Source organism: Camelus ferus, chromosome 10, assembly GCF_009834535.1.
Source record: "Camelus ferus isolate YT-003-E chromosome 10, BCGSAC_Cfer_1.0, whole genome shotgun sequence".
Lineage (NCBI taxonomy): Eukaryota > Metazoa > Chordata > Mammalia > Artiodactyla > Camelidae > Camelus > Camelus ferus.
This window is the reverse complement of record NC_045705.1, coordinates 57349909-57374517: the sequence shown is the minus strand read 5'-3', so window position 1 is coordinate 57374517 and position 24609 is coordinate 57349909. Positions and strand designations below refer to the sequence as shown.

Sequence of the window (24609 nt, the reverse complement as noted above, 5' to 3'; positions counted from 1 at the left end):
TTTCATGGCTCTCTCTGGAAGGAGAGGGACCAGTGGGATCAAGCAACCTGAAAGAACTTGAGTCCTCCAGTCAGAGTGGGCAGAGGTGGGAGGAGAGCCTCCCTAGACCTGAGCCCGCATATATCATTCCACCAGCAGGGAGGGGTTGGGAGGAGGATGTTCTGATGTCCTTGCTTGGGTGGGAGTGGAGGGGGAGGCAGCAGTAAGTTTCCCTGGGCCTGGACCTCAGCCAGGCCCCGAGTAGGTGAGCTGGGCTATGCCATCCTTGATGGCAGGGAAGCCTGGGAGGCCAGTGTGGTGGAGGCGGCAGCGATAGCGGCCACAGCTCTTGGTATACTGCAGGAAGCGGGGTGCACCGGGGAAGAGCACGTGGTCAGCCAACACAGTGGCACCAGCTGGCAGCAGGGCATGGGCCTCCAGCAGCTGCAGGTCCCGCAAGTAACATCGTGGCCGGTGTGCCAGGAGCACCAAGTCTGCCCGACTCAGCTGGTACTGGGTTCGCAGGCGCGGAATCACCTCCTCTGAGCTACCGACAATGAGCTCCACCTGTTGGGGTGGGAGGAGCTGGAGGTGAGGGTGGGAGGGGTTGTTCTCCGACACCAGACCCCACCAGGATCTGGCTTACTTTGTGCCAGGCCCTGGCCTAGGTACCCCCGAATGTTCTCACATTTACTCTGGCCTCAGAACCCAAGAAGTCTGGATTCACATTGTGATTTCCATTCTGCCAGTGAAGAAGCTGAGATTCAGAGGATAAATGCTTTGCCCAAGATCACACAGCTAAGAAGAGGCAGACTCGGGTATGGTCAGATTTGCTGGGCTCCAGAGACCTTCCTCTTAACTTTGTTGTCCAGCAGCAAATATGTGCCAATGATTTGGAACAGGAGGACAAGAGCTCATGCACTCTCCAGGGCCACAGTTCCCTAAGTGGAGCTGTTTCCTTCTCCTGGGTAGGATTCTCCCACAGGGGAGGCTGGCTAGGGCAAGTGGAGGTGGCAGAAAAGAGACCAGGGTTGGGGAGGTGGGGGCTGACCGTGTGGTCGTTGAAGCCAGCCAGGCGGATGAGTTTTTCAGCCACTGCTGCCGTGCGTGGGTTCCGCTCCACGGTGAGAAGGTGGCCCCCAGGGGGCAGGGCACGGGCAATTAACAGTGTGGAGTACCCACAGTAGGTGCCCAGCTCCAGTGCACAAGCAGGGGCTTTCTCCTCCACCAGCCGTGTCAGGATTTGACCTGTCAGGGAAGATGGCTATTGCAGCAGACATGGGAGATGGATGCAGGGCCGCTCATAGAAAGGGATCTCAAATGTCCACTTGCCTCACTGCATTCCCCAACCAGCTGGAGTCTCATCTCTTTCTTGGATTATAGTCTCAGCAGCCAAGCAGCCCTACTAGTCTCCCTTCCCCTCCAAGCTTGCCTCCTTCACACCAGCCACTAGAAATCTAACAAATCTTACCCTATCATTCCCTGGTTCCTATGATCCTTTTTCTTTTTTTTTTTAAATGGAGGTGCTAGGGATTGAACCCAGGACCTCATGCATGCTAAGCATTCACTCTACTACTGAGCTATACTTCCTCCCCTCCTTCCCTCCATGGTCCTAAAGCCTTTGGGACTGAACTTGGGATCCTCACCCTGACATTCAGGACCTTCTTGGACCTGATCCTATCCTACCTTTCCAGTTTCAGCTCTCAATTCTTCCCACCTATATAGCCCATTCCACTGCCATCGTGAACAATGCTGCCCAGAGTCAATCATGCTAGCTCATTCCTTCATGCCACATTTATATATGTGGCTGGCTTTGCCCTTCCCCTCCTCTATCCTCAATTACCTGGCTAACTCAAAAGCAATCCCTTTAGGCTCAGTTCATATGTTGTCTCTAGGAGGGCCTAGGCAGAAACAACCACTAGGCTTCTGAGACAATTGTCTGGGCTCCTGAGAGATCTGTGCCAGAACTTCTATTTTCATTCCCCCTTGTTTTGTTCATTGAGTATGTGTCTAACCGTTGAATTGGGTGAATTTCTTAAATAAGACTAAAAACACATGTGCTAGGAGCTGGGACTCAGACAAATCCAGGTAGCTACCCTGAATAGGATGGAGGAGCCCCCATGATCAGGGAGAAAGACTTAGCCATAGATAACTACAAGCTATGTGTTGTGTGCTGACATGGTTATTCCCCTGTATCATGCCCCCTTTGAGGCCAGCACTTCTGGCTGAGTCATTCCTATGGCTTCTACTTCCTTCTCCCCCAGGACCTAGTACATGCTTGGTACAAAAGAGGTGGCGATAAACTTTACTAGATGACTGAATAACTTTGCCCAGCCCCCTTGTTTCCATAGGAGAAAAAAGAGACCCATAGAGGATCAAGAACCTGCCCAATTCACCCAGCAAGGCAGCAGCAGATCCCAAATCTTCCTTCACCATCTTGGAGGTGCTCTAGAGTAGAAGGCTAGGGAACACTGACCTTTGACAGGCCCCATGTGGCTTAGGTACTCGCAGTGGCTGCTCCAGTGGTCCAGAGTGGTGAGGATGTGACCAGGGTCCCCAGGCAGGGCATGGGTGAGCACATAGCTGAAGGCCCGCTCCTCAATCTGCAGCCCTGACAGGCAGTCTCGGATTCTCCGCAGCAAGACCGTGCGTACCAGCAGTCGGAAGTGGTGCCGGTACCTCACTAGCAATGTCACCACCAGTGGCAGGAAGGCCAGCGCAATGGCGGGGGACATGGTCCCTACCTGGGCCCTGGGGTGAAGGGAGGGAGGGAAACCCACACCTGCCATTTCCCTGTCATTTGTGCAGCCCTTACCAGTAGCAATGATTATTCCTGTATTTTACAAACTTTGGCTCAGAAAGTCTATGTCTTTTGTCTAACGTCACACAGCAGAACTAGGATTTGAATCCAAGCTGGTCTGATTCCAAGCCCATGTACTTCCAAGGACTTCATGCTGTCTAAATTCACCCAACCCCAAACTACCTCTTCCCACTTCCAGCCCCTGGTCCATTTCACTTGCTCCCTCCACCTGTTTTCCCTCATCTCTGTAGGCACCCTTCTTCAGGACCCCTTTCACCGGTTCCTTCTGAGTTATCCTCCCACCCCACCTCCTGCCTGCTTGGTCTCCTCTTACACATTACTCTGTAGCAAAAGAGCACGACCTTGTAGTCAGAAATCCCTTCACTGTCACTGCTCTGCCTCAGTAAAAGGCAGTCAAAACACTTAACTTCATAGGATGTTAGGATGAGTTGTCCTTACCAACCCAGGCTCTCCCTGTGTCTGCTCTTCCCTGGGGTGGGAAGAGTCCTTGATTCTGTGTTTCTTCTCCAGTCCTATCTCCCCCTGCCTGCACTCCCCTCTTCTGTTCTCTCTCAGAATTCCCTTCATATTTGGATACACAGCACACAGTTTTCCCCCAGTCAGCCTCTTCTCCCCCTCCCCCCCATCCTGAACCTATGGGGGATAAGTGCCCCATTTTCTCCCATGTCCTGGACCATTTGGCCCTTTGGAGGTCAATGGTAGTATATGAATATGGTGAATAAGTGAGTGATGGTGAGCTTGAACTGGTATGCTTGGGAACCCACACTCAAGGGCCCTGCTTACCTGGGCTGGATGCTTCTGTTTGGGGAAGACCAGAGCATAGGACAGGTGGAGGAGTCCTTGGGGTGGGGAAGAACCCTGAGGCAGGTTGGACCTGCTCTCAATTATTGATGCTGAGGCTGCTGCTGTCACCTGAGACCTGCAGTTCAAGTTACCAACCCCAGGGACAAGCTAGAGCTATTTCCTACCCTTTAGGAGCTCTCAAAGAACTAACAGAACTCCAGGGTCTTGATTTGAGGGGTAACATAGCTACTGGGTTTGGTGACCTTTCCTCCAACTCCTTGGTTCAGGACATGGGGTATGGTGTGAGCCAAGGTGACGGGAAGGTTGTAATTTACTCATAAATTCCAAATTCAAGTTTTTTCTAAGCAGGTGCCAAGGCTTGGGTCACAAAGAAGAGTCAGACCCTGTCCCTGTGCCCTCTTCTACCTTTGGTAGAAGAGATGGACACAGGAACATAGAATACAATATAACGTGGTCACTAGAATGCATGCTCCATGAACACGGGTTTTGGCAGGCAGACCTGGTGGAGACATTGTGCCAGGCTACGTGTGCAAAGTCCAGGAAATCAATCAGGGAACTCCACATATTTCCCTGTGGCTGATGAGGCATTCCCCCAACCCCTGCTTCAAGACCCCAGGCCTGGAGTGAGTGTCAGGATCTGCAAGATCTTGAATGACAGATTTGAACTTGTGTTCAAAGTCCAAGAGGAGATGTGGGATGGTTCTAAGAAGAGCATTGATGGTAAGGTTTGCGTCAGATTACTATGATGCTGTCAAAAGGCAAGATTGAAGAAAAATGTCAGAGGGCAAGGAAATTAGTGAGGTGGCCTCCATCTCCACCAGGATTGAGCTTCTCTGTTTCGATATGTGGAAGTTTAAGGTCCGTTCTTCCAGTAAGTCTCATATTCCCAGTCTAGGTAGGGTACCACACCCTCTGTATGTCCACCAAGTTGGCGCCAGGCAACTCGGGGGTGGGTGTGTGTACCCACACGATGCGCTCCTGTAGCATATGACCTGGCCCCCATTCGCCCTCCAAGGCATTTAGGAGAGCATTTCATGACGGCATTTGGTATGAATTCATTCACTGGCCCTGAAAGGTAGCCTGGTGGCCACGCGATCACACAATACATCTCACACGATGGCCTCTAGCCGGGCAGTGAAGGTCTTCAGCTCAGACCCGGAAGAGGCTGAACTCATGTGATCCGCCCCCCCTCGCATCACGTGTCTCACGGCCTGTCACGCAGGGTGCGCCTTCCCATTGGTTGGCGAGGATCAGGCGGTGAGGGCGGGGCCGGAAGCCGAGGTTCCGGCGGCAGCGGCGGCAGCGAAGCGGCTTTGGGAAGGGGTAGGCGTGCGGGCGGTGGTTACTTGCTGGATGCAGACGTGCGTCATGTGACCGGAAGGGCTCCTGACGGACGCCGTCCCTCCTCGGCTTGGCCTGAGCGCCCGGCCCGACCCCCGCCATGGGGTGCTGCTATAGCAGCGAGAACGAGGACTCGGACCAGGTGCGGCCGCCGCGGGCGGGGCTCGGGATTGAGGGCTGAGACCCTGGGGCATGGGGCCCAGAGAAAAGCCTGCAGAATAAGGGGAGCCGGGTTGAGGGGCTCACTGAGTACGGAGGCCCGGAGGGAACAGATTACAGAGGCGACACCGGGCCGGGCTCCTAACCCTTTAAAAGCCCCAGTTCCCTCTGCATAGCCCCCGCGTTGCGGTGTGCGAGCAGCCGCTTATCACGCTCTCTCCCACCCCTTCCACCTCCCCCTGCCTTCGGACCTTTACAACTTCAAGGATTCTCAGCCTTAGGTCCCTGGGAAGCACTCCCTTCCCAGCTTCCCATGCCTTCTCTGTGCTTGTAGTAGCGGGCTTTGTGAATCCATTGTAGAGGTGGGTAAACTGAGGCCCTAAGTTAGGTTGTCTCCAGATGAAATCAGGAATCTGTATTCTCTCAGTCCCTGGGGTTGAAGAAGGAAGGTCACTACTGGTCTAGGGTCAGAGAAGGTCTCTGGAAGTTGGTGTCATTTGAGTTGGTCGGTGAAGGATGTAATAGATACAGTGAGGACATCCGGATGTGTGAGAAGTTGGGATGCAACAAATCGGGTTTACCTTTGACTGTACTGGAGCGGGGGAAGAGAGATGGGTTGAGGAGCTCAGTTTGGCTTGCCTTAGTGCAGTCCCTGCCTAGGGCCTGAGGGTTTCTCTAGCTAGAAGGGTGCTTGTCCTGGGTATTTGGCTGTAGATCCGATCCCTTTGCATAAATAATTAGGCTGGGGAGACCTGTACAGTTGTAAATTCTCCCTCTTTCTCTTGGTGCATTCTCACTTCTTGCAACAGTTTAATCCCTGCCTGCCTGACCTCCTTTGAGGAGGGGGAGACCTTTTTAAGGATTAAAGTCTCAGGTTGTTGGCCACTTGCCTTTTTGGTTGCCTCTTAAGCCTAGATTCTACATTTCAACACATAGAGACAAAAACAGTAAAACAGTAGAAAGGTTTTAGGAAGTAGAAATAGATGGTCACAGAAATAGATTATATCACTGGTACATGAGAAGTAGGTTTTTCCTCAGTGACTCATATGGACCTATTTTGGATTAAGGACTTAAATGTGGGAAAATGTCATTTGTATAGGAGGTATGGGTGACCCCTGGACCTTATTAATTCTGTAAATACCCAGTGAACACATACTCATTTTTTATTCTTTGTGTTTGGCATGCCTCATGGCCAACACCTCAGACTTCACCCCAGCTTGTTAGAAATAGGAGACAATATTCCTGCCTATTGGGAAAGCTGTAGCATAATGGGAAATTGGCCCTTAAAGCATAACAGGGACTCTTGCAGAGAATGAGACTCTTGCTTTATGAGGAAGGATACTAGCTTCTCGCTGGAATTGCTGGGCTTGCTGCTCTCCTGAGAATCTCCACCTTCCCCTTGATGGGCTTTCACTTCTGTTTCTAACCCCCAGAGATGGTGCTTGATCAGTCCTGGGTGATTTGAGGCTTCACGTGGCAAAGGTCTACTTACCTGGTCTATAAGCCATAACCAGCCACTATCCCAGAGTCCCTCTTTCAGCTCTTGGGCAGGCTCCTCTCCCACTTTCATATCTTCCCCTTTGTTATAATAATAAAAAGGAAATATACAACACATTACAGTTTTCAAAGGCCTTTTACAGATAGCTCACTTGACTCCAGCCAAACATATGTCATATAGGTACCAGGAATGTCTATTTAAAGATAAATAAAAGTTCAGAGAGGCTGTGATTTGGCCAAGGTTACAAAGCTGAAAAGTGCCACAGCCAAGATGTGTTGATGCTAAGTCATGTCTGTATCCATTGGGCCAAGCTGTCTCTTCAAGCTGTGCCCACAGACCGGGTGGCTAGTCACAGGCAGGCCATTTATGTGTCTGCATTAGGGTAGACAGTGAAACTCTTGACTTCCAGGTTGACATTGACTCAGGGACAAACCTTGGTGTGAAAAAACCTCCTCCATGCTCCACTCACCTTCTTGGGAGTGGGGTGATGTTATCTGTCCACTCTGATGTGGTAGCATGACTTCTTCCAGGAGTCTAGGTCTCAGGAAAACAGCCTTGTTCTTGCAGAAGCCCTGATAGGGGAGAAACTGTCCTGTCCTGCAGCAGGATCTGTCTGAAGTGGGGCTGGGGGATGCACATACAGGAAGCAAACTTGGGCTTCATTATGGAGCCAGCTTTCCTTAGAGATAGTTTAGTCTTTGGCAAGAATTTTGTCTTTCTAGCCTTTTAATACTTAGCCTGTGTTTTAGGGAGGACAGGAGGTGTCTAGGAGTTGGGAGTTTATAGGGCAGAAGCCCACAGCTTCTGTCTCCTGTTGGGAACTGAGGACACGGACAACGGAGACTTGAGACTTGAGACTCGAAGAAGAGTACTGTAAAAAGGCTGGGCCTGCCTAGGGCGGGGCAGGCGGGGTAGGAGGAAGTAGCCCTCTGTAAGGAGAATTGTGGAGTTGTGGGCAGGGAAGCTGGGAGCCTGCAAGTGTGAAAAGTCTCCGGTAGGAACTGAAATAGGCATGAAATGGAGCATTGGGGAGCCTGGTGGTCTGGCACTGAGGGCAGGTGAGTCAGCCTTAGCCAGGATGGGCCCCTTGTCCTTGGCTTTGTACTGGATACCCTTGTTCTTTATGACTTAGATAGATATCCAGCACATCTGCTTATCCAATTTGCAGCTGACACAAAGCCAGCAGGGATTTGCAGCTGATTGGTTCAAGGCAGGGGTGAGTTCAGAAAGATTGCTGTAGATTAGAACAAGGGACTAAAACAGGATGAGGAGAAATACACATAGAATTATATAGGACCGGGGAGACTTGGTTTGGCCCCAGGTCAGTTCTGGGGGTTGTGAGGATCAGCATAGGCTCACAGGAATAGGGCTGCTGAAAATTAATGAAGCTCCATTCACAAGGGCTTGGCAAGGGAGGGAACAACTCCACTGTTCAGTCAGGATACAGCAGGTGCACTGAGTTTGGTTCTGGGAGTCCCACACAAAGAGAGCATTGGAGGAGAGGAGAGTGGACACCTGAGAGCAGAAGGGACACGCCCTCAAAAAGGGACACTTGGACTGTAGGACCCAGAGCCTAGGGCTGTAACTCCTGTCCTGAGATAATATGAGGAATGGCCATTGAGAGGTTGGACTTGCTTGCCCTTGGGGGTCTGGGGCCCTGTCTGTCCTCAGGACCTCTCCATCCTGGGAGCAGACACCCTTGCTGTGGAGGGTCTGGTCCTAGGGATCAGGAGGGCCATTCTTGGACTCTTGCATCAGTTTCTCTTCAGCCCCACTGTTTTGATATTTTCCACCCCCTCTGTGTTTGCATTTTTCAAATACTTATTTCATTTTATTTATTAAAAAAAATTTTTTAATGGAGGTACTGGGGATTGAACCCAGGACCTCATGCATGCTAAGCACCTGCTCTACCACTGAGCTATACCCCCACCCCTATGGTATTTTACACCTCCTCTGGCTTCTAGCCTCTAATATCCTTTCTTCACTGAGTGCTGGGCTGTTTTCTGAAGCTCCAGGGCTGTTACTGAATACCTGCTCTGTGTCTCTGTCCATCATGTTAGGGCCTCTAGGACTGTTTGGTTCCAGTTCATCCTAGATGACCAACTTGTCTCAGCTCCCAAGGGCAGTCAGGAACTGAATCGTAGATCTGGCACTCCATAGTTGGGCACTTGGGATATTCCCTGTAAAAATATTTTTGGTCCTTAAAGGTCAGAGCTGGGCTGAGAGGAGAGCCCAATAAAAGGTAGGTTGGACTAAGGGTCTCGGGGCTGACTTCTTCCCCATGGCCTCTCCTAGGACCGAGAGGAGCGGAAACTGCTGCTGGACCCTAGCAGCCCCCCAACCAAAGCCCTCAATGGAGCCGAGCCCAACTACCACAGCCTGCCTTCCGCTCGCACAGATGAGCAGGCACTGCTCTCCTCTATCCTCGCCAAGACAGCCAGGTGGGCATCACAGGACCAGGCCTAGGGCAGAACTCCTTCATCCATGTTAAAGGCTGGGATAAGCAAGCCAGGCCCAGGACATGGGGGATGAGATAAGTTCTGTGGGGAGAGGTGCCTCTGGGTGCAGCCCTGCTCCAGTGGGCAGGCAAGGACACTGGTGTCGGATTGCTCTGGAGTTGGCACCTGGCAGGGAATCTTGTTTGTCCCTTTTGGAAGCACCTGTCATGTCCTCTCTGCCTCCTCTCCCCAAAGCAACATCATCGACGTGTCTGCTGCAGACTCCCAGGGCATGGAGCAGCATGAGTACATGGACCGGGCAAGGCAGTACAGGTGAGCACCTGGCCAGCTTGGATTCCTCAGGCTCCTTGGGCTCCTCCCTTCCCCTCCTCGCGATCCAGCTTTGGAGCCTGGGCCCCAGTCCAGGCTCCTCGTTTGGGTGCGGCTCAGGAGAGTGGCCACAGATCATTCCGGCGCCTCCGTAAATATTCATGTCTACCCAGTTTGCCCTGTGACACTCAAGGGTGTGTAGACCAAGGGAGGTGGGCCCCAAACTAAGGCCCCTGTCACCTGCCTCTCTGGTCTGAGGGAGTGAGGCTTGCCTGGGCTGGCTGGGCCGACTGTGGCCTGACTGCTTGTCCCCCGCTTCCCCGTCTCCCTCTTGGCCAGCACTCGCCTCGCTGTGCTGAGCAGCAGCCTGACCCATTGGAAGAAGCTGCCGCCGCTGCCATCTCTCACCAGCCAGCCCCACCAGGTGTTGGCCAGCGAACCTGTCCCCTTCTCCGACTTGCAGCAGGTGAGCCACCCCTCGCCCTGTGCCTGCCTGCCCTGCCCAGGGTGCAGCAGAGGGTTCACCTTCTCTGCCACAGAGGAGATAGGGAGCCTGGTAGCTCGGGGACCCTGCTTGCTCCCACCTCTTACTTTTTATCTCCTCCTCATTTCCTTTTTTCAGCCTTCATTCTTTTTCTACCCTTTGTTCTTTCCTTCTGTCTTTCCTGTCCCTGCCTTTGTCTTTGGCTTCCCAGCCTCTGTCATTCCCTCCTCTCTGGCCCTACAATCTCCCTGCCCTGATTCCGGATCTCCCTTCTCACCTGTCTCTCTGTTCCTCTCTCCCCGCCCTGTCCCTCTGTCTCAGGTCTCCAGGATAGCTGCTTATGCCTACAGTGCACTTTCTCAGATCCGTGTGGACGCGAAAGAGGAGCTGGTTGTACAGTTTGGGATCCCGTGAAGAGAGGGGGTCCCTGGACAGCTCTTCTTCTCCTCTCTTCACCCCGTCTCTACCCTGCCCACCCTGGCCCCCAGCCTCACTGCGGCTTATACAGTACCCTAACCTGCTACTAATCACCGAAGAACATGGAGGAGGAGAAGAGAGGCTAGAAGCCTGAGCAAGTGAGGATGGAGCAAGGGAGGGTAGAACCATTTGGGACTGGCATTCAACGCCCTGGCCAGGGGTGGAGTTGGGGCGGAAGGGACAGGGCCTGGTAGGTCTTCATCGTCACTGAGAAGGTGGAGGTGCCGGTGCCAGGGTGATCACTCGGGGGCCCTTGGGGGCCCCCTGCCCACCCTTTCTTGGCCTCACTCCTGTCCCCCCTCCCTGACTTGGTGCTCACATGCACCTCATGAGGGCTTGTGACCAGGGTCTGACGAGCTTGAATTTGAATGAATTGAGTTTGTATTTCTAGCACCCTGGGTTTTTACATTTTTGGGGTTTTTGGTTTTGTTTTGGTTTGTCATGCTCGATAAAGGAAGTGTATCCATCTGTGTGCTGGTTCCAGCCCCTCTGTCCTGCCCACCACCCTACTACATACTTCTGGCTACTCAAGTCCGTGAGCAGTGAGGTGGACGAGGGGGAGGGCGTGTCTTCTAGGGGTACTAAAAGGAATCCAAGAGATAGGGGCTCAGACTCTCAGGTCTTAGCTGAGACTTGGCCTGGGCTAACCTCAGATTGGATGATAAGAGTGCACTTATCCTTCCTTCAATGATGGGGACAGTGTCAAAGCTGAATGGACTTGAATCTGAGGCAGCTGTCACTGTTGGGGGCCGTGTCTCAGGCTCAGTGGAATTACCGGGAAGCCCATTGAGGGGGTGGAGGTAGGCAGGCAGATCAGGAGCACCTGGTACGGAGTTAGCAAACACAGTTTCAAGAAGAAGATCCTGTTTATCAAATGAAATCTTAAGCAGAATCACAACATGTAAAACATGAGAGTTGAAACTACTCTGACTTGATTGAAGTTGGGGGCCAGAGCTCCCAGCCCATCTTCTTGGCCTCCTGTCATGGAGGCCTCTGAGGCATCTCCACAGAACCTTGGTGCTCCTGAAGCCACTCTGACCCCAGGATATCTGAGCTGAAGAGTAAAAAAGGCCCAGCGAGTTTAGGTAAGTTTCCCAAGGCCAAGCAGTGAGCCTAGGTCTCCTGTGTCTCAAGCCAGCAAGCCGTTCCCTCCACTGCCTCCTGGTTTCAGTGAAGTAAGACCAGAGCTACTGGCAGTTGCCTGAGTTGGATGGGCATCTTTACATGGTACAAGGGACTTCTCATCTGCTGAACAGCTCAAATCATTTATTGTCAAACCAAACTGACCATCTTCGGGCCTTTAGGACTGCTGGGGTCCTGGGAGCCTCAGGATACGTTGTGCTTGACCCGGACCTTCTTGGGTTTGATGTTCATGCGTTTCCACACTTCAGCTGTTGTGCGGTCTGCTTTGGTGACCCCACTGAAGTCGAACGTGGTGATACGGGGCAGGGTGCACAGCACATACTGCCTGTGGGGAAGACTTGGGCTGGGGGCCAGTCCCTCTACTACAACCCCTATTCCCCTCCACCAGTTACTGCTCTCTTCCCTGACTGCAAGGAATGGAAGGACTTGAGCAGAGTTTGGTGGAGACTGAGTTTACCCTGACTGACAGCAAGAAATGCCTAAAGCTCTCTGCTCGCTCCCCTGTTCCAAGCATAGCGGAAGGACATGTTGCATTTCTTGTCTCCCTTCCTCCTTTCCTTCAGGGGAACCCAGCTGGAGCCTGCCTCCAGGGTAGGGCACTTACCTGTACCCCTTCTCTTCCTCTATGGGGTTCCCATGGAGTGTCAGGCTCCGGAGCCGAGGGAGGACAGCCAGCTTGTTCACCTCTCCAAGGTGCTGGATGCTGTTGCCATGGAGATAGAGGACACTGAGGTTGAAGAAAGTTGTCAGGATCTGTTGGGGAAAGAAACCAAAAGCTAGACTGGACAGAGCCCTGTATCTAAGCTCAAGACTGACTTGTGGGCAGAGAAGGAAGAGTCTGGGGGACAACTTCTCTTCCCCCCACCCCAGCCAGACTGGATTGACTGCAGCCTACCTGCATTTACCTTTGAAGGGGTATAGGGGCACCACACTGACACAGAGCTGTGATTTGAGGGGCAGGAGATATGGGCCTGGGTCCTAGCATTGCCTCTGACTTGCCAGAAGCCGGGGCTCTTCTGCCTCTCCTCTGAGCCTTAGCTGCCCCTTCACTGAAGACCTTTCCTGCCTAGGTGATCTAAGATACCATCACAGCAGTGGACACAGCATCATGCTAGGTACGTAAGAACTTTTAATATAGTAGTTTAATTAAGGTCCAGGCACCTGGGGAACAATTTCTAAGTCATACTCTAGCTCCTTTCCCTTCTAACACTGATCTTGGACAAAAGGGGGCCAGTTTTGTTTCTTCTTAAAACTTGAGTCTGAGTTCATGGAAAGTAAATGCTGTATTTTTAGTACCTACCTCTATAAAGGAACATGGCACAAAGCAGTAGGTGCCTCATGAGAGCTACAATTTTATCTCAGCTTCCTATTGCAGGTTGCTTTTCATACATTCTCATTTAATCCTCACAAAACCTTTATAATGCTTACATTTTGTCCCCATTTTTCAGACAGGGAGGCCGAGGTTTTGAAAAGTTAGGTAGCTTGCCCAAGGGTCAGTAAGAGGCAAATCAAGGACTTGAACCTCTATGTGTCTGAGCCCATGGTCGAGTGCTTTGCACGGCACCATGCTACCTCACTACTGCCTTGATAACGTGGGAGGTGGAGAGACTGGGAGGCTGGATGAGGTGGCTTCAGGCCCACCCTGACTGGACTCACAGGGTCAATGCAAGTCAAGTCGTTGAAGGACAGGTCGATCCAGGCCAGGTTCTCCGGATGCTCCAACAGCTGTGAAACCACATGGTTGAAGTCTCTCAGGTCATTGAGGACATTATTATTCAGCCACAGGGACTGGGTCATTGGCTTCCCCGATTTTGAGTGCCTTAGTGGTCGTAGCCCTGTCCTTGGCTCCTCGCTTAACAGATCTGTGGGGACAAAGTGAGGTATGTCATCGTAGCTTTTCTGGCTCTGGAGGGTGGGAAGGGACAGCTGGGAGGATTTGCAGCCTAAGCTGGAGCTGGAGGAGCTGGCAGGGCTGTCACCCCATGCTTGTGTCTAGTGAGACTCTCTCCACTCAGCTCAGGGCCCTGTTCCACAGGCCCTGGCAGCCAGTGAGCTTGGATTAGGGGCCAGATACTGTCCATCTTAAACTCTTGGTTTGGGTCACATGTTCCTTAAATGTCTACTGTATCTTGGGTCGTCTGTATACTGTTGTGTGGGGGGAATTTTATAGATGAGGAAACTAAGAACTAGAGGTGTTGGGCTTGAACCAATTTTTTTTTTAAGCAAGATATTGATAGCACAAAATCCAGAATTATTCACTGATAGAGCCCATAGAACTCACTCAGTGTAACCCACTCTTTTATTAATACTGAGCAACTACTATGTGCCGGATACTGGATATACAATGGTGAACAACATGAGAGATGGTCTGTACCAAGCTCTGTATGCATAATAGAAATGGAGCAGATGTTTATGCCTTGGAGGAGCTCATCTGGCGAAATGGAAACAAATGGTCAGTAGAGGATGACTGATGTTATTCAAGTTGTGGAAGCATGGAAGGGGGGCTCCTAACTCAGGCTGGGAGCTCAGCGTAGTTTCCTAGGGAAGGTGAAACCTGAACTGGATATCTCAGTGGATTAGGAAATGTGAGTCAGGCAAGGAAGGGTGGAAAGGGTGAGAAGAGCATGAGCAAAGGCACAGGCTGAGTATCTTAGACTTTATCCTGTAGGTGATGGGAAGCCACTGGACGGTTGAAAGCAAAGGAGATGATTCAGATCTTTCATTTCAGAAAGACCACTCTGAAGCTTTAGCGTGGAGTATGGATTTTAGGGAGTGGGTGGGACTGGAAAACAAATTTGGCCCTTTCGCTCATCCAGGCAAGGATGAGAGGGATATACAATCAGCATAACTTGATGGTTGACTGGATGTAAGGGTAGAATAACATTCAAGAGTGTTGCCCAGTTTCTTGGTGACTGAGTGGATACCAGTTCTATGAACTGATACGGGATTAAGAAAAGGAGAAACACGATTGGGAAGGTGATGAGTTCAGGCTTGGCCTTGGTGTGTCTGAGGTTCCTATAGTACAAGAAAGTGGAGAAGCCAAGTTAGCAGTTGGATATGAAGATCTGAAGCTCAGGAGACACAGACTTGAGAAGCATTAGCATAGAGTGTACACATGTTAGAGAAACAGGAGATTGCTCAAGGAGAGTGAGGGTACAGAGGAGGGAGGAGGAGAAAGGGGAGGGTCCATTAAAGAAGTTAAAGAATAACCAGGGCAGGATGGGAAGAACCAGAGGATAGTTTTAAAGATGCTCAGGGAGTCCATAGTTGATAGGGGTGAGTTTCAGGGAGATGAGCTGAAAAGTAATTCTGGCAACTCAGAAGTTCCTGGTGACCCTGGTGAGGGCTATTTCAATGAAATGGCAAGGGCCTGGGGACAGCAGCTAGCTTAGAGTGAGTTCAAAAGTGAATGGAAGGTAAGCAGGTAGTGTGGATAATGGCCTCATAAAGTTTGGTTGAGGAGGAGGATAGGAAATAGAGCAATATCAGAACCTATCTTCATGGACCCCTGCCCTTCTTTTTTTGACAGATAAGATCCAGGGAGAGGCTAGGCCCTGCTCAGGCTCACAGTCTGTCAGTGACAGACCCAGAACCACACACCAGCTCTGGTTGAAGTGACTATATTTTTCCAATTGCCCCTATGCCTTTGGTTACTTGTCTAAAGCTGCCTCTGGGGAAGGAAGTACTTAGCATCTGCTGAACTGGGCAGGTCATCTTCACCCTCCCCTTAGCTCTTACTGGACCCACTTTTCTATTCCCATCCAACTTGATCTTCTTCTCAGCTGCAGGTCAGGCAGCATCCACCAGATGGCTCTCTTAGTCCTGGAGTGAGCAGAACTCACAATTGGGGCTGGAGGGTGGGGGAAGATGGCAGGAGGGTACTGGAGCAGAGTACCCCACTCATGAATAAAGTCCTAATCCTGACCCCCAACCTCACACCTGACTGTGAAGCCTAAAATGAAATAACAAAGATGAATAAAAGTTAAGATCCAAATAAGCCCACATATGGACGAGCATCCAGCCTGATGAGGCAGCAGCCTGGGGGATTGGCTCAGTGGGAGCCACTGGTGGGATGAGCCTAAAACTTGAGGCTGTGTGGGGCTCCTGCTACCTAGGGTGGATTAAGGGTGTCCAGGCTGCTACAGGTTACTGTTCTCCTTGGCTCCTCCAGGGCCCTGCGCTGCCTGAGGATCAGTTGAAGCTGCCCTGTTTAGAGCAGGTCAAGGCAGGTCTGGAAACTCGACCACAAATATGAACACTCAGAGAACTGGGGGTTTTCTAGCTTCAGGGAGAGCTGGGGAACACCTGATTCTGTTGTCAATCTCTGAAGAGTACCATGCTACTTTTCCCACGTGTCTCCAGAGGGCAGGAGTTAGTTTGATATGAACTATCTTGTGTCATTCCTCACCTCGTAATGGAAGGGGTTGGTAGGTGTTTTGCGGTATGGGACTCCCTTACCTGTAGGTTTGTGAGTAGAAGTTAGAGGACTATGGGCTGGAGGTAGAGATTGGATGTCTTCTAAAGTCACTGCCATTTCAGATTCTATGATCCATATATTGATTAATCTAGCAAATAGTATACCAAGTACCCCCAAACTCCACCCTGTCTTCTAACACCAATTTTAAGTAAGTGCTCCATGTGCTCTGGGGTACCTGAGGGGACTGGCCTTTTGGGGCTTAGATGTGTCTCTCCCTCTCCCCTCAGCAAGGAGCACCACGCCTGACATCTATGTACAAATGGAGAGAGAATTGTTTAATATTGGTAGGTGCTCAGTAGTAACTATTGAGTGAAAGACAGGGCATCTGTACAGATTGTTTTGTGTTGTGAAGTTGGCCTTGGTCATAACAGCTTGTCTCATTCTGAGGACACCATAGAGGTCAAAGCTACATCTCCCAACTCAGAGCTGAGAATTCCCAGGGTATGTGGGAGCCCTACTTCCCTTCTTCTCTGTCACCTTAGCTATCTTGTACCTGGCCATTATTGCAGCTAAAAACCTGTGAAACATGGACTATCAGAAGTGCTGTGTATAATAAATAAAGGTCACGGTAGGTGGCTGTGTGCTCATGAAAGAACAAACGTGAATTACTGTTGTGGCTGATGCCAGCCCAAGTAGTAAGTACCCTGAACCCAAATCCAAGTAGTATCCAGTACCTTTGAAAACTACTCGCCTGCTTCCTGAACTTAAAGGTGGCCACTGACTGCCCAAGAGAGAAGACCAAAGCCAGATAATGGTTCCAGGATTTGTTGATGCCGCCGTGTTCTGTGAGGGCAGATGTACTGATGCGTTTATGAGAGACCAGATAAAAAAGCCAGGGACATGGCTGGGAAGCAGCATACTCCCTTGAGAATATGATATTGCTGAGAGCTTCCCTCTGTCCTCACCTGAGCGGTACTAGCTGCCCATTTACAAACACCTTGAATGATAAAATGGGCATGGGCACAGGCAGTGCTGGAACCTGCAGTAAGTGTGGGCGATAATGAATAAACCTGGATATGACTGGAATGAATATAAAATTTGTCAATAAATATTTAAATTGGAAACATGCCAGTCTGTGAGCAACAAGACCCTGCATATTTTACCAGTGATCAGAACAGCCTTGTGTCCTCAGAGAAGAGAAGGTACTGCCAGTTGGTTGGGACTCTATATAGTGGCCTGTGTTTTCCTTTCATTAGTCTCTTCTCTCCAGGTAAAAAAAATGGAGAATAAAATTTTCTTCCACCTGACTTTCCTGCTGTAGCCTGGCTGCTTTTGAAGGTCATTAGTTACCCTGAGAGCCCCTTGGTTCCTTTCAGATTTGCTGCTAGTTTTTAAAAATGCCAAACCCTTCCACTTCCACCACCTCACCCACTACTCCTCCCTATAATGACAACAAAAATCTGTGAGTGTATGGGAAGAATCTCTTTAGGCTTTAGTATAACATTGATTTCTCTCTAGGGACCACACCCAGCCTGCTGCCATGGTGAGTGGAGTGTTGTGCTCTGTAGGCTGACCTTGGGTCACATGGATGCTTCGGAAGGAGTAGTCAAGTGGGGGCTCTTGCACTGAAGTGTTCATATAGTTGCATTTGTTCATAGCTCAGGCCATCATTTCTCAGGTGTAAGCATGGGCCCTGGGAATCCGGGTTCAGCCTGGGAGGACAGAGAAGGACTGGTGTTCCAGGTACAAGGGGCATCGGCCCTCACATTTCCCCATAGCTCTCCCAACCCTGCTTTCTCTATTGCTTGCCTGGATTTCTCCTTTAAGATACTAATCATGATTCCTGGCATTTGTAGGGCACTTCCTACCTCCCCAAGCACCTTCACATCCCTTAGACCTCATGAGTAGTTACAACACCAATTTCTACTTTCCAGAAGAAGAATCTGAGACCTCAGGGTGAAAGCACTTTGCCCAAAGGTAAGCCAGTGAGTCAGTTGTGGACTGCAATCATAGTCTCCTGAATCCTACTCTGAGGTCCTTTCTGCTGCTCCACAGTAGTTACCATGGAGGCTGTCTTGATACCTAGCCTCTGGTGACATCAACTAGGCTATTCTTTTGCTTAACAAACGCCCGAAAGCCTGCACTGGATCTGGATCTGACAGCCCTTTGCAGTCTGACCTAGATGGGGATTTGCTATCTTCTTTGCTCACCTTGTCTGTTGGCTCCATTATCTTTCCATCCAAAGACCCTACTTTAAGCTACATCCTGAATGTAGTCATAAATATATAAATGCACATACACATAAAACCAGTCTACCTCACTCTCACTCACCTGTCACTGATGCCTGAAACTCCACCATTAGGGATTCATTCCTTTGAGTTCAGGGATTTTTCCCTGTTAAAATGGAAATACCCCCTGAGAGGGGTGAACACAGTGTTATCAGTCATTTACAGTGTGGTGTGAATTGTCTTATCAGATCCTTTCCAATTTGTTAGCACAAGTAAAGCTGAGAATTTCTCAAGACACTGGGCAGAACCATGAGAACACCATTCACCTGGGAAGAGAGCTGACAGTAGTTGAGGGGTTTTGCATGTGACACAAACAAAAGACAGACTGACAAGTACATGTCCCAGTCAACTTCCCCTTCTCACTCCAACCACTGCTGTCACCTATACATTTACCACTTCACTTCCTTTCCAAAAGGATTTGAGGTAGTTTACAGTATAACACACTGATAAAACAGGATGATTTGTAGATCAGCTGTCCAACAGAAATACAATGAACATCACAAAAAGACACATGTATAATTTTTTCCACATATGTAACTTAAAATTTTCTATAAGTCAAAAAAAAGGTGAAGTTAAGTTTAATAATACATTTTATTTTGTCCAATATATCCAAAATATCATTTAACTGATAATTTGATTAAAAATTGAGATACTTTACACTCTTAGCACATCCCTATTGGGACAAACTACCTGTCAAGTGCTTGATAGCCACATGTGACCAGAGGCTACAATACTAGAAGGTACAGATAAAGAAAATGAAAACATGGAAGAGAAAGATTAGAAGCCAGAATAAAGGAAAAGAGAGAGATAATAGGGAGTTAGGAAACTAAGACTATTATTCCTGAAATTCCTGACAGCCAAAGCAAAAGGGGAAACCTTAGGGTATGTGGTTCTTGTCACTTGATTCAAAGAAATGAATAGTTTGTATACAGAGATAATGAAATGTACAAATGTTCTTAAAATGGAATTTCTCTTAGAAACCATGGACCTGATAGCTTGTTAATTCAGCCTAAGCTTAATATAGTTCAAGTAAATTCCTTTTTTGGTGATTTGACATATGCAGGGATAGAGTTTAACAGGTTTAGGGCAATGGAAAGTGACTGTCTTCCTCTCAAAAATCAGCAGTCTCAAATGAGCTTTGGGGAAGCGCTGGCTTGAGTCACTTCACAGCTGAATCCTGAAAAGTGTGGACTGGCCTGCTGGACATGGGTTGTTGACTGAGGAGACCTGAGTCTGGATATCGAATCCATAGACACAACAAAGAACATGTTATTCTCTTGTAGAAATAGGCGAAGCTGGCTTGTGTTTTCACCTAGAACCGTTCCACTGGAGCACCCATAAGAGGTCTGATGCCTTCGAGCAGGACTGGATACTTTCTAAAATTGAGTCCTGGATTAGGACCCCAGAGTTCTGCAATACTGAATTTTAGCTTAAAATGTGTAAGGGCAGATTTTTACTGTTAGTCTCCTTCACCATCAGTGTAGTTCCTAAGAACTTCTGATTTTATGTGTAGCACCAGCACCTGATGCATTTTTCTGGATGAGCTAGTATTAAAAATGGAGTCCCAAATAGATGGATAAATTTGCCCATTGGAAAGGGTTAGAGTCTTCTCCATTTAAACAGTAGCTCAGGCTGAGCTAGTGTTGTGTCTTATTCATCATCTAACACAGAACCTGGCTTACAAAAGGCACTCAGGAAATGTCTGTGGGAGGAATGAATGAGACACTGCCAAATACTCTGTTTTGGGAGTGTTGATGCTAAGCTGCTCTTTCTAACAATTGGCTCTGAGGTTCAGCTGTTTCAGTCCACACCTCATTCACAGTAAGATATCTTCAGACATTTGTTGAGTGCTTGCTGCCCTGTGCCTGACTGGAAGGAATGAAGCCAAGATACAAATAATAGAACCATGTCTGTCATGAGAACAGAAAAGCCTGCTGGGTTTCTACTGATTATGGAAGACCGGCCTGCATCCAGTTCTAAGAAACAGCTGCCTATTTAGTGAATACTCTCATGTTTCAATACTCAGCTCTAGTGTACCCTCTTTGATGGAGATTGTCCGGATAAAATTGATCATTGTGTCCTGTATTAGATTGATTCCCTTGATGAACCCTATCATGGTCTCCCTTTTATCTGTCTCTTTTAACTATAACTTTGTAGTCCCATCCACTGTGATGCAGGGTTCACCCATGTGACTTACTTTGGCCAACAGGATGCTGGTAAACATGAAGCAAACAGAAGCTTAGAGGACTTGCCCTCTTGCTCTTTGCCAGTGCCAAGAGAACATGGCTAGCCTGCTGGAGAGATATGAGAAATCTGTAGATGAGATATGTGAAAAGAGGGCCGGTGGTTCCAGGTGAGGCCATCGTAGTCTAGCCTATAACCAGCCTACCCTAAGTCAAAATCAGGAGAGTTACCCAACCCACAGGTGACTGCAAGCACATGACCAGTCAAGACCAGAAGAAACATGGCTGACTCAGAGGCTTGGAAGCAATAACAAATGCTTATTGTTTTAAGCCACCCTGTTTTTAGACTGTTATTACAGCAACAGCTGATACATGCTCCCAACTGTACTTTGAATAAAATTTCATCACAACTTATTTCCTCATCTGTAAAATGGAGACAAACCATATCTTGACAGCTGTGTGTCCTGCAGCAGGTATTCAATAAATTGAAGCAGTTACTTTCTGTACTCATTTATTTATAACCTATTTCCTGTTCCCTCCCTGTAAGTTTGAAGAGAGGAACAGAAGTCAGACTTCTTTCTCTCTTCCCACCATTCCCCTCCACTGAGCCTGAGTATTCTCTCAAGGCTTGATGGACAAATGGATAAATGGAAAAATGAAGGAATAAATGAGTGATGTCTTAAAGGTGTCACATAGTGAGTCTGCCTGCTGGGGAGAACTGACAAAGCCTTGCGGTTGCCTTACTCACTCCAGTGGCTGTCTTTCTGGAGTCAGTCTTTCCCAACTGCTATTCTGCCTCATGACCAGGAGCTTGTCAGATCCTAGTGCCTTCCTCATCTGTCCATTCATCACTGACTTGACAGGGTTAGGGGCTTACTTGCCTTGTTCTGGAATTTTTCTTTTATGAATTGGAAATTTTTTTTACTGATTTTTAAAAATTTTTTTAAAGTTAATGTAATAGCTGAATAAAGTCAAACATAGAGAAGTACATCAGGTAGAAACTGAAAGTGAATCTCCATCTCACTCTCCAAGAACACTCATGATTAACAACTTGGGAATTTAACTTTCTAGAAGACATGTATTATACAGTTACGTATATTTTAAAGTAAACACATGCTGTCTGTTCCTTTGCAAACCTATTTTTCTCTTTTCAAATTATTGTAGACTCTTACCCTTTTTAATAGCTGCAGAGAAGTCCACAGAATCTGTGTGTATGTTAACTTTACTTAATTTAACTTCAGTGACCCAATCCCAAGTTGATGATGGAAATTTGTTTTCAGTTTTTGGAAAGTACTAGCAATTGGAATTTGATTTGTTCATAGCCTATCCCTTCCTTCTTTCAGGTAAGTAGCAACATGATGGCTCAGGAAGCTTTGAGGAATAATCAGATGAGGAGATCTGACAGAGATTCAATGGCCTGGCCTAGAGAAGGTTTCTATTTATGGGCTACAGGTGGAGAACAAATCAAAGAATGTCATGAAAAGTCTGCCGCATAGTCTAATGTTTTCTGGAAGTTATATTCCCAGGTGCCAAAGGGAGGCCCCAAATTCAACCTGGCTCCTGCCTACCTCTCTACATCTATCTCCTAGCCTCATCTCCAATTCTGCACTCCAGCCAAATGCAACAACTCAGAGTAAGTTCCCTGCACCTGCTTCTGGGCTTCTCTGCTTGGCATACAGTTTCTTCTTCTGCCTTGCTAATTCTTAACTACTCTGCTCATGTTTCCCCTTCTCTGAGGAGCCTACCCTCATGCGTAAGTCTGAGTGTGGAACTTCTCTTCTGGACTCCCATAGCACCCTATATTTACCCTTGGTAGCACTCATAACACTAGGATTATCTCCTTACTAGCTGTGTGAACTAAACTCCACCATGGTAGGAGCCAAGTTTTTCTCAGTTGTATCCGTACAGTGATGGCAGGTACTTAACAAATACGTTAAACATTGCAACAGTGAATAATACTATAAGGAGAGGGACATGAGGTTGCTATAATTGAGGGATCTGAGCTGGTCTGGGCAGTCAGGGGAGACATTCCTAGAGAAGGAATTGAGAGAAATCTGAAGGGTAAGTACAAAAAAAAGATGAACATTGCAGGAAGAAATAGCAGTTGCAAAGGCTCTGTGGGGAGTGGTTACTTGGAAATTTTGAAGACCTTAAAGAAGGCCATATAACCGGAGGGGAGAATGGGAGGGAAATGTATGGTCAGACTGGAGGTTGGAGAAGTGGGCAGGAGCCAAACTGAGATGTTGCTTGATGCTAAGGGCAACAGGAAGCCCAAGGTATATTTTTAAATGGGACTGTTGTAGGGGAAGTGAACAATAGTAATTTGCATTTTGAAGGATAACTCTGGTTGTAGTATGCAAAATGGCTGAGAGGGAAGGCAGGAAGGATGTGATGATGGTGGTAGAACTAGAGAAGAGATACTTAGGAAGTAAAGCTGACAGGATTTTATGATGGATGGGAAATGGAAGAGGTATTAAAAATAACTTGGTTTTTGGCTTCTGTAGTGGTGGATAGAGGTGAGAACACTGGAAGAGATCCAGGCTTGAGACACAGAGATTATGAGTTGAGCTACAGACATGTTGAATTTGGATGTCTTTGAGATATCCTGTCCAAGATGTAGCAGAGGCAATGGGTTATATATCTGGAGCCTAGAGATGAGGACTGGGCTGGGCTGGAGATAACGCACTTGTGTACATATGCATATAGGTGGTAAATGAAGTTGTGGATGGGAATACCGAAGAAGAGAATCTCGAGTGAGGTGGGAATTGGGCCTAGGACCAAGGCTGGGGGAGCTTTAAGACAGTAAGTGGACTGATCAGGGCCAGCTAGGAGCCAGCCAGAAGCTAGCTAATCATAGCAGCATCAGACATGGGTGCTGTATTAGCCAGACTGTTTATTTCCTACTTAGTTAAATCTGTTTAATCCCCATTCTCTTCAGTCTCTCTAGTTCCCTTTCCCCTAAACTTTCAAGGAAGGATTTAAAACTCATTCACACTGAACTGTAAATAACCCAATGTAGGCTATACAGGTTTCTTTTCTCTGGGGCAGTTTAACCTACTACTTTGAACAAGTCCTTAAGCTACAGAGGCTGTAGGCTCAAGCTAGTGACTTAGCTGGAAGTTGGCAAACTCGGGTCTAGTCTTAGCTGTTACTGACTTAGTGTGTGGCCTTCGGCAAGTCCCTGCCCCTCTCTGGGTTTCAGTTTTCCCATCTGTGAAATGGGGATAAATATCATTGCCTCACAAAGCTCAAAAGAGAAACTGGATGTGAAAGCACTGGGTAAATTACTAAATGTAACAGATCTGTCATGAAGACTATAAAAGGGAATAAGCTCTAACTGCAGAACTTTGAGAAACGGACCACGGAGAAGGTGTAGGAAGGAGAAGAGGCAATTTAGGGGCTGGACCCCTAATGAGTGTGTGTGGGAAGATCCTGTTGACTTCCTGAAAAGGAGGCTCTACCCTGGGGTCTTCCTGCTTGGAAGGAACGGAGCAGTTCAAGCCCCAGAAAGTTTCTTACATCTCCAGGATTAGGGGCTGTGATTTACTCTAATCTTACTCTCATGTCTTGAAGAGGTTCTCAGTTGATCAGAGAAAAACCAACCCCAAGCCTCAGAGCTCTCCCGGGATGTGTCAGGGATTTGAGATAGTTTTAGGGGACCCCATGTTTGTGATGGGGGAGGTTCTTAAGCACCTCCAAATCTTAGGAGTATGTTATCTCAGCCTTCCCTCCCCTCCCCGCTCCAGTCTATTCCATATGGGTTTGTGTCCTGTTATCTGTGAAAAGTAGTAAGGGCGGGGGAGGAGTCTCAGGTCCCCGAGAAAGAAGTTCTTAAGTCTTTCTGTGTGTCCCTCCCCTCTCCATAAAGTTCTTGTCCCCTAGAGGTGGTTTCCTGTTTTCCTGCCCGACTCACCCGCAGTTGCTTCCCCTCCAGCCTCGGCGTCCCAGCTATCTTAGGGACAACTCCATGGTAACTACCTTTGCCACCACGTCTGGTTTGAGCGCTGGAGGCGCTGCCGCGATGCCTACCGGGAGCTGTAGCTCGTCAGGGACGGGGCCCCGAGGCCGCGGGCGATGCTGGGATTTGTAGTTGTCTTTGCCCTTAAGTCGAGGCCAGGGTCCGGAAGTTGTGGCACCCTTTGTCCCTTCCCAGAGGCCCTCACGACTTCCTTCTCCCGGTCTTCCAGCGTGCTTTTGCGTGCGACGCCCGCCGACAGGGGCCAATCGTAGGGCCGCGCGAGGGGGCG

At 48.8% G+C, this 24609-nt stretch overlaps 3 protein-coding genes across 8 annotated transcripts; 1 reads left to right on the top strand and 2 right to left on the bottom strand.

Annotated features, from left to right (window-relative positions):
- Window positions 1–208: 208 nt before the first annotated feature.
- LOC106729226 (transmembrane O-methyltransferase) lies at window positions 209–3260 on the bottom strand. Its single transcript, XM_032489266.1, has 3 exons — window positions 2456–3260; window positions 1031–1227; window positions 209–546 (listed from the first exon to the last, which is right to left on the bottom strand). Exons 1-3 carry the CDS (start codon window positions 2766–2768, stop codon window positions 226–228), a joined length of 831 nt encoding a protein of 276 aa, XP_032345157.1. The 5' UTR covers window positions 2769–3260; the 3' UTR covers window positions 209–225.
- A 1620-nt stretch (window positions 3261–4880) lies between these two features.
- LAMTOR1 (late endosomal/lysosomal adaptor, MAPK and MTOR activator 1) lies at window positions 4881–10801 on the top strand. Its single transcript, XM_006181635.3, has 5 exons — window positions 4881–5087; window positions 8898–9043; window positions 9296–9373; window positions 9710–9836; window positions 10176–10801. Exons 1-5 carry the CDS (start codon window positions 5046–5048, stop codon window positions 10266–10268), a joined length of 486 nt encoding a protein of 161 aa, XP_006181697.1. The 5' UTR covers window positions 4881–5045; the 3' UTR covers window positions 10269–10801.
- LOC102510758 (leucine-rich repeat-containing protein 51) lies at window positions 8655–24456 on the bottom strand. 6 transcript variants are annotated; one of them, XM_032489276.1, is made up of 6 exons: window positions 24276–24351; window positions 18223–18306; window positions 17466–17603; window positions 13131–13336; window positions 12079–12227; window positions 8655–8782 (listed from the first exon to the last, which is right to left on the bottom strand). In XM_032489276.1, exons 3-6 carry the CDS (start codon window positions 17545–17547, stop codon window positions 8689–8691), a joined length of 531 nt encoding a protein of 176 aa, XP_032345167.1. In that variant the 5' UTR covers window positions 17548–17603; window positions 18223–18306; window positions 24276–24351; the 3' UTR covers window positions 8655–8688. The 6 variants fall into 6 exon arrangements, with proteins under 6 accessions (XP_032345167.1, XP_032345168.1, XP_014412158.1 ...); XM_032489277.1 differs by lacking the exon at window positions 8655–8782 and adding an exon at window positions 11179–11385 and having other exon boundaries at window positions 24276–24350; XM_014556672.2 differs by lacking the exon at window positions 8655–8782 and adding an exon at window positions 11576–11799.
- Window positions 24457–24609: the final 153 nt, after the last annotated feature.